This window comes from Erythranthe guttata, chromosome 2, assembly GCF_056151865.1.
Source record: "Erythranthe guttata isolate IM_541 chromosome 2, IM_541, whole genome shotgun sequence".
In the NCBI taxonomy this organism is placed as follows: Eukaryota; Viridiplantae; Streptophyta; class Magnoliopsida; order Lamiales; family Phrymaceae; genus Erythranthe; species Erythranthe guttata.
The window spans coordinates 7,131,390-7,140,821 of NC_142534.1; the positions used below are offsets into that span (position 1 = coordinate 7,131,390).

General features: G+C 37.0%; 1 protein-coding gene and 1 long non-coding RNA gene across 2 annotated transcripts; one reads left to right on the forward strand and one right to left on the reverse strand.

The window, feature by feature from the left end:
• Positions 1–6,138: 6,138 nt before the first annotated feature.
• Positions 6,139–7,160, forward strand: LOC105958209 (dirigent protein 18). The gene has a single exon (XM_012982213.2). It carries the CDS (start codon positions 6,209–6,211, stop codon positions 6,977–6,979), a length of 771 nt encoding a protein of 256 aa, XP_012837667.2. The 5' UTR covers positions 6,139–6,208; the 3' UTR covers positions 6,980–7,160.
• A 1,557-nt stretch (positions 7,161–8,717) lies between these two features.
• On the reverse strand, positions 8,718–9,132 carry LOC148772232 (uncharacterized). Its single transcript, XR_016030067.1, has 2 exons — positions 9,068–9,132; positions 8,718–8,978 (listed from the first exon to the last, which is right to left on the reverse strand). It is a non-coding gene; the product is annotated as an uncharacterized LOC148772232 (long non-coding RNA).
• Between the last annotated feature and the right edge of the window lie 300 nt (positions 9,133–9,432).

Genomic DNA, 9,432 nt, shown 5'->3' on the forward strand with positions numbered 1-9,432 from the left:
GTTTTGTTGTGTTAATATTATTGTGCTAGAGATTAATATAGCAATATTACTGTGTTAAACTGTAGTTTAGTTAAATTTACTATGTTTAACAGTAAGATAGTTAATATTACTGTCAATCACAGCAATATTGTTGTTTAAACGAAAAAAAAAAGTTACAGAAAGAAAGAAAAGAAGAAAAAAAAAAGAAATCGAAAAAGTCAACGCCGGAAACCGGCAAAAAAAAATGAAAAGTCAACGCCGGAATCCGGCGGGAAAAAAAAAGTTTTTGAAAAAAAAAATTGAAAAAAAAAAAGTTTTGGGTCAAAATTGAATAATTTGCGAAATTTGGGGTCAAATTGAGGTTAAAGAAAATTAAGGATGAAATTGGAGCATATTAAAGTATGAGGGGTTATTTTAGTCCTTTACAAAAATCTGGACCATGTGTGGACTTATTGGTAAAGGAGTTTTTTGTCTGAATCTCTTTATGAATAAGTACTCATTGATGGGCTTATTTGCAATGACCCAATGAAATATTTGTAATTATTATTTTTCTTTTATTTTTTGAATATATCTTTGTAAAAAAAATACTACTAACATTCTAATTATTTTTGTTTTGTTTCTTATCTCAATGAAACATTTTACCAAACCGCTTTCTTTGTTATTCCGTTTTCTTTGCTAATAGCATATTTGTAATTATTATTTTTTTTTTCTGTTTTTTTTTTTCCTTTCTCTAGGTAATTCTCTTATTGTCACTTTTGAAATGATATCCGTGTGTCGCATGGAGAAAAATATTAGTTCTTTTACTCGCAACACACACATATATATAACACTCTACTAGAACCACGACCACCACCGTTAAGCAACCCCCATAAACTACCCCCACCATACCCCACTACCACCATCGCAACTGCCATAACTACCCACATCATATCCACCCCCGTCATACCGCTGCTTTTCGCTATTGCCATAATTGTGCCTCTACAATCGCGATCAACATCGTCTTCATACCGATGCTTCCGCTATTGCCATAGTTGTGCCTCTACACAATCGCGGTCACCACCGCCATAGCCAGCGCCTCCCTCGACCATGGAGTAAATATGTGCCACGTTTATGAATATAGAAAACACCACATAATATATATTCTTTTATTGCAACACACATATATGTATATACTAATGTTATCAAATCAGACCGGACACAAAACTAGATAGGTATTTGGGTTACTTTTGGAGCGGTTCAACCGGGTTCGACCCATTTTTTTATTTTTTATTATTTTTATTAATTGGAATAGTTTAAAAATAGTATTCATTACATATATTAATATTTTTTCCCAATTTTTTTTACTTTTTTATCCAACTTAGTTCATACTTTTTTTTTTTATTTCAACTTATTTTTTTCTCACGTGCCCTCTTATTTCTTATTTTTTCACACCATTTTCTTCTTTTTCTTCCCAAATTAACGCAGCAGAAGCACCAACCACAGTCTCCTTCCATTTTTTCCCTTAACCTTGAGCTTCGTATAGCATCTCTGCTCCCAATTTACATCATACATCTTTGAGCACCCTGAGTCAAGTATCCAAAATTTCATTGTCTGCACTTTTGTGATTGACAATGCTTCTGAGTAGTCAAATTATCCAGTGCGAAAGTTTGCTTCTCCTTGTTCTTTCTCTTTTTTCTTGTCTTTTCGTTTCTTATCTGGACAATCTTTTATGTAGTACCCTCTTTGTGGCAATGGAAGCACTTGAATGGACTTTTACTTTGTTCTGGCTTTTTATCTTTCTTAAACTTGTTACTGAAGTCATTCTTATCTTTGAACTCATTCTTCTCAGTTCTAGCTCTGACAAATATGCATTTTCCATTGATTGACAATTTGGCCATCTATGATATTTTGTAGTTATTCGGCACTAACTGCAAAAAGAACTTCCTCCAATATGATGGATTACTCTCTGCCATATATTATGACATCTTTGAAATTTTCATAGCTCTTAAAATAGTATTCAGCGTCAATGCATTGTCTTCATCTTCAGTTTTCATCTTTATGTTCTCACGATCATCAATAATCTTGTTGAGCTCATCAAACAGCTTTTTGATGGACTTATCTCATTTCATCTTAAATAAATAGATCATCTGCTTCATATACAACTAGTTGCAAAATATTTTTGTCATATAGATTTGCTCAAGCTTCAACCATACTTTTTGTGCAAGTGGCTTCTCTTGCAACTTTCCTCAAAACCTTATCTCCAAGGCTCAAGATTATGGAGTTGTGTGTCTTTTTTATAATGTCACTCTTCTCTTTTTCACTATTATAATCTGGCAAGCTTGTCATTCGTTTTAAAGTATCAATCAAACCTTGTTGAATAAGAATGGTATGCATCTTCAATTTCCACAGCCCAAAGTCATTATTTGTAGAAAGCTTCTCAATATCAAATTTGGTTGACCTCGTTGATTCTCACCCTGCTTTCCCCATACGATGTCAACTGTTGATAAGCTCAATTCAGCACAAGCAATCACTCAAATCAAACCACAATCAAGCACAAATCATGCATAGTACAAAGCAAACAGAAAACCTATTATGCACAAACCTTAGCATGAAAAATTGAATATGAAAGTAGAATGATTATGATGTAATTCAAACACAATCGATGGAGGGTAAACGAGATATTTGTTTCACTCACAAGAACAAGATATTACAATTTACAATCAATGCAGCATATCAAAACATTAAGAGATCTTCCATGAACAAGAACTCTCAGTTTCTTCTCTAGCTCCCGCTCTTTGGTTACTAACTTTTCTCCCTATCTAATTACAATGAATTGTTACTCTCTCATAGTTTAACCTAGTACATTTGCTTCCCCTTTATACCCCCCCTCAGAAGTCAATTTCTCCTCCAATTAATCTTCAGCTCACATGCCTTGATCTCCTTCTGATGAGCTCCACAAGTTGGTTAGCCTGTTAGGAGCATGTAATCAATTCTGCAGTGCTCATTCAATCTGTTGTTGAGCTGGCTCTCCTTAGATTTTTAACATCTCGGCCCTTCATCATAGATGGAACAGTAGGTTTATTTTTCACGTTGAATAATAAAGTTTTCTTAGTTTTTCTTGCAATTCTTGCGTAGAAATCTGCTAGTGCCAAAGCGATCGTATCAATTGGTATCTAGAGCGAGGTTGCGATAACATCAATGCTCCGCTAATAGCATGGGCCGAATACAGGTACAACACTTCATTCCATCAATCAATTGGTATGACCCCGTTTGAAGCGGTATATGGGCGCCCACCGCCGCCACTGGTACACTATACACCAGGTTCAGGCGCCGTGCATGAGGTGGATCAAACGCTCAGGTCTAGATATGAAATACTCAAGGAGCTCCGTAGCAACTTAGCGGTTGCTCGTAATAGAATGAAACAGGTAGCTGACCGCCACCGACGCTAGGAGGAGCGAAATTGGGAATTAGGTCTATCTTAAACTACAGCCGTACCGTCAAAATCCGTTGCTTCAACGCGTTTATCAGAAGCTAGCAAGTCGCTTTTACGGACCTTTTCGCATGCTAGAGCTCATTTGCCCAGTTGCCTATCGCTTGGAGCTGCAGACGGATGCTCGAATACACCCCATTTCCCACGTATCGTTGTTACAGCAGAAGTTAGGCGAACATACACCTGTTGTCCCAACATTGCCTCCGTTCATGGCTGACAGTGGACCCATTGTAGAACCGGAGAAAATTCTAGCTCGTCGAAAAGTAATGCAAACATGTGGCGAGGTGCATGAGGTGTTGGTCAAGTGGAGCTCATTGGAGGAGGAAGAGGCGACCTGGGAAGCTGAAGGCGAGTTGAAGAATAGGTTCCGGCCCTTTCCGCTTGAGGGCAATGCGATTTCCGAAGGAGTGGGGAATGATGCGATCCGGCGTAGCTCGCGCACGCTCAAACCAAACCAACGTTACATCGACTAAACTAGCAGGCCATGGGCTTTTTTTGTTTATTTAATTTGTTTTATTTCATTTGTTTTATTTGATTATTTACTTCACGTTAGTATTTCAATTAAGTTAAGTTCCTAATAGGATAAACATTAATTATTAGTCTCCTAATAGGATTAGTATTACTTTGAGTTATTTAAATAGATGGAACAGTAGGTTTACTTTTCACGTTGAATAATAAAGTTTTTTTAGTATTGTTTGCAATTCTTGCGTAGAAAATATGTCGGTGCCAAACCGATCGTATCACATAGTGACAACATTTTTTACCTAATCATGGGCAAATTTGTGTAATCACTCAAAATATTATTTTTGTGTATGCATAACATATTTTTAGTTTTAAAAGGGGTCCCCATGCATCGGAGTGTTGACGTTCATTGCGGCATATTCATTATACAAATGTTTTTTTTTTTCCTGTTTCTGTAAACTCTTAGATTGTTCACTTATAATCAGTGGTGAGTGCAGGAATATGTTATAGGGTGGGCTTAAATTTTCGAGGGTGCGGTAGCAGCGCCCCAAAAAAAAATTTAAGATTTTTTTATAACAAAATCAGAAAATAGAAAAATAAAAAGAAGAAAAAAAAATTAAAGTTTTTTTGCATTGATTTAAGTTTTGGGTGGGCTAATTAATAATATTGGGACTTTTTTGCATTAATTTGAATTTTAATTGAGAAAATTAATAAAAATTGAATGGACTTAATAGATTTATAGGTATAATATGGAGGAAAATTTGTAAATTAAGGTGAGCTTGAGTCCACCCTCCCAAAGAGGTGGACTCGCCCCTGCGTATAACCACAAACTCGATACTCCATCTGCCTTATATTTACGGGGTTAATATTAGTTATGTAGTTAAATCCTTATTTTTTATGATATGTTTGCTTCCGTGCATTTTTACTTGATCTCACTATACGTTTTGTATTTTTACTTGATCTCACTGCATGCTTTTATCAATTTCAATTGATGTCTAATAGGCGTATTGGGCAAGTTGGAGATTTGACCGGGAATGCGAGGTTCAATGTGCACGAGCTTCGCCTTGACTCCAATATAAATTATGTGTTCAATCTTACCTACAAAACCGCTTAACACATTATGCGACACGCTGGATAATTACCCAGCGGCTACACTATGATGCTCAACTCAGATGATGTCGCGTGATAGCAAATTTAATGCTGAGAGCGATTAAGAAGGCAGTTGATGTAGTGAATATTTTGACCATTAAATTAATGAAGGTCGAAAGAACATATTGCTACTCAACTAATATGTGATGAAGTATTTTCCTTAATATGGATTTCAAGGAAATACAAGTTGGCTCACATCAATTACTTCCAATTAGTGACTTTATTCAGGCCTAATTAGGCTTGTTGGCCTTCTGAGCCCATGTCACATGAGTTCGGAAGGAAGTTTCAAATGTGAATCTAATGAGTACATGATTTTGCACTTTATTTTATTCCTTTTGTTTTTTTAGTAGTTTTATTTGATTTTTATTAAAAATCTTAATGTGTTTTTTAAGTAAACATTAAGACAAGAAATCCAATGCAAAGAAAGGAAACCAATGCAAAGACAAGAAATCCTGTAACAATTTTGGCGGTTATCACAACTCACTCACATGACGTCCAAATTAATGACATAATTCAAGTTGCATTGGAAAGCTATTTCAGTATAACTTATATACGTTTTATTTTTTCATATTTGGGATTTGATATTTTGGGATTTTTTTCAGTGCACCACCCCATCTATATCCATCCCATTGTACTCATTACCGGGTTTTTGGGAAATACCGAGATTTCGAAAACGAAAATTGATTTTTCGTGTAGGCGTCGTTGTAAAACCCGATCAGCTGGAGGATGTTGAGTTTCCAAAATCTAGTATCAAAAGTAATTATGATTCAATAATTTAACCTAACTCTTGAGCTTTTAGTTCTAAACAGAGTGTTGCAAGCTCTAAAGTGATGGTTTAGGTTTTAATAATATTAATTAACATAACAATTGAGCACTACTTATATATGGTTTTGTTGTACCCTCCACATTGAGGGAAAAATAACATTATCATACAATGAACTGATTAAGGATAATCTCTGAGATTACGCACATAACAACTTCACTAAGACAAATATGCATCACCAGACAACAACTCCATACATATTTATTAATTAATTAGCATACAACCCAATTTATTTATCTCTATAAATATAGATACATATGTACCATCCAAAATAAAACAAAAACATAATAGATAGCTAATATTTCCAAGAAGCTTAGATATCCAAAATGTTGAAGCAGCAACAACTATCAGCAGTTACCATTTTCGTGACACTGGTATTCGCAGCCATAATTACTTCCTCGAAAACAATCACCGCGGTGGAACCGATTCTTGAGCTGTACATGCACGACATCCTCGGCGGCAGCAACCCGACCGCCAGACCAATCACCGGCTTACTCGGCAACATATACAGCGGCCAAGTCCCCTTCGCCCGCCCCCTCGGATTCCTCCCCCCGAAATCCGGGGTCGCCATTCCCAACGCCAACGGCGCAATCCCGACGATAAACCCCAACGGAATCCCACTCGGCACCGGCCTAATCGGCACAGCCTTCGCCGGCGGCTTCCCAACCAACAACAACAACAACAACAACAACAACAACAACGGTGCAATTAACACCGCCCAATTGGGACCCGACGGGCTGGGGCTGGGGTTCGGGACGATCACCGTGATCGACGACTACCTTACGTCGGCGCCGGAGTTGGGGTCGCAGCAGCTGGGGAAGGCTCAAGGTGTGTACGTGGCGAGCTCTGCCGATGGGTCGACACAGATGATGGCTTTCACGGCGATGATGGAAGGAGGTGAATTCGGGGACAGCATTAATTTCTTCGGAGTTTTTAAGATTGGGAGCACGATGTCGAGGCTGTCGGTGACCGGAGGTACGGGGAAGTTTAAGAATGCGTGTGGGTTTGCGGAGGTGAGGTCACTCATTCCGGCGGGTCAGCATGTTGCCGACGGTGTCGAGACATTGCTTAGGATTACCGTCCATCTCACTTACTGATCGAACGGATTGTGGTTTTCTTCGATCGAAGTAAAAGGAAACAAAGGGATACATACATATATGTGGGGAGTGTCTGTTTTAATTTGTGCCTGAAAAAGTCTTGTGTGATTTCTTATTTCTCATTTCAGTGTGTTTATTGTGCCCAAAAGTATATAATCAATTATATGTTTTTTTTCGTTCATTCTCAAATCTTAATTCATGAATCAGCTTTACATGATACATACTTAAAGAGCACTTTTCATGGTGAAGAAATTTGAGATCGTATATTTGTTTTCATGCATACTCACAAAACAGTTATTTATATCACAGGATTTTATCTAATTGTCTGAGCAGCTTATATATAAGATTAAAAAAAAATGTTAATACCACTAACATAATTTCAAAATAATTAATTATAAAAGAGAGAGAAAGAGAAGAGAGAAACAAAGAGAGATAATGAGAGAGAGAAGCAGAACATGTGTGTGAAAAGAGGTTAATACCACGAACATATTTTCAAAATACTCTAGTTGATGTAGTGAGAAACCCACTTGAAGCCATCTCCATAGCCATTTTGCGAACAATGCTGCACATAAACACCTCAATTGGACGCACGTTTGACTCAGCGAGGTTGACTTTTCCCTTGCCGGTAGTGATCCCCATCAAACCCAAGTGGTAGCGCAACTCTTCTTCAGATACTGCGTATGGTACATCAATCTTGTTCCCCAATATCAAGAATGGAACATTATATTGGCCAACGACTCGTCGGAGAGTAGACCATCCAGCTCCTTCTTCGACTCTGCAAACCTCTCCTTATCACAAGCATCCACTAAGTAAACCACTGCATCCACCTGTTTTCGACACCCAATAAATTGGTTAGTGATTATTCTTAAAACACTAAGTTCAACTGTAAGAAAGCAACGAAGAACTAGTGGTTAGAGTTCAAAATTTAGTGTGCATGTATGTAATGTGTATCGTCGTATTTCCCAAATCATATACTCTATGGCTAATATTAGTTGTGCTCCCAACAAGTAAAAAAACCTTCATCAAGATAAATCTGCAATGAAGTTGTTGAGCTATAAAATGCAGCAAGTTCCGATAAATTTTAGTTAAGAGTTGTCGAGTTTATCATCACAGAAAATAAGCATCAAAGTCATTCATAAACACAATTCTCGGGAATTTCATAGACAAATCCAATTTCAGGATCCAGATAATGTGAGATTATGATGGTTCTACTGTCACACTAATTTTTGTGGCAAATGATCACATAGCATATGAAGAAAAAAAAATGATAAAACTAGATGATTATTTCCTTTCGTACTGATAACCATAGGGGTGAGATCGGCTCGGATCGGCTCGGTTTTAGCCTCAAACCGAACCTGGAACCGAAACGGTCGGTTCACAAAGAACCAAAAACCAAACCGGTCGGTTCATGTCGGTTCGGTTCTAGTCGGTTTTTCGGTTTTTTTTTTCGGTTTCGGTTTTTTTTCGGTTCCTAAATTTTCGGTTCGGTTTCTTAACAGTTCCGGTTTTCGGGTCGGTTTTCAACCCTTTTTTCTCTAAAATAAATCTAAATAAGCCCAAAATATGCTAAAAATAATTCAGCCCATTTTGAACCAACAAAGCCCAAAAGATTAAAAAAAAAACCCAAAACTCAGGACAAAATCAGCCCATACACAAAAAAATCACATCACAGCATTAAAAAAAAAATTAAAAAAAGAAACAACAATCAACAGTAGCACAACATCACAACAGAAGGAAAAAAAAAAAAAAGCAGCATTTCATCATCCAAAAAATAAAGAAAAAACGCGCAGAAAGTAACCAAATCACCAAAAGATTTATTACACCAAGAATTGAGTTTAAAACATAAATCCAAAGACCAAAGTTGTAATATTACTTAAGATCGTTTAGGACTTAGGAGAGTTAACAAAAACAGCAAAAAACAAAGATATATTATCACCAAGACACCAACTCCCCCACGACTCCATCAAAGTTGAAAGATCTTCTTATTGTTTATACCAATCTGCAAAATACATAAATCTATATATATAATGTATGTATATTGTATTGTATAGAACAGAGAAATTATATTTAAATAAAAAAAGAACTTACCGTTGCAGACTTTGGAAGGAGAAGACTCTCAGACTCAAAGTATTTCTATGTGTGACGGCGGAAGACGGAAGTGAATCGAGATTGACAGAGGAGAAGCTAGGGTTTTATTTGGGAGTGGGAGATGTGCTAATTTCAGAGAGAAAAAGAAGCGGGCTGGGGCGGGTTATTGGGCTGGGGCGGGTGATTGGACTCTAGGGCACTCCAAAATTCAGAGAAAAAAAATAATCAGGAATATATATTAGGCCCTATCAAAACGACGTCGTTTCGGGTCGGTTCGGTACATCGGCTCGGTTAATGATAAATTTTGGCAAAGAAAATTATATATTTCTCCATTCTCTTTCACGTGCTAATATACAGACATTAGC

Bases quoted from the DNA above. Each gene is read 5' to 3' on its own strand.
- LOC105958209 (XM_012982213.2), top strand. From the start codon at position 6,209: ATGTTGAAGCAGCAACAACTATCAGCAGTTACCATTTTCGTGACACTG.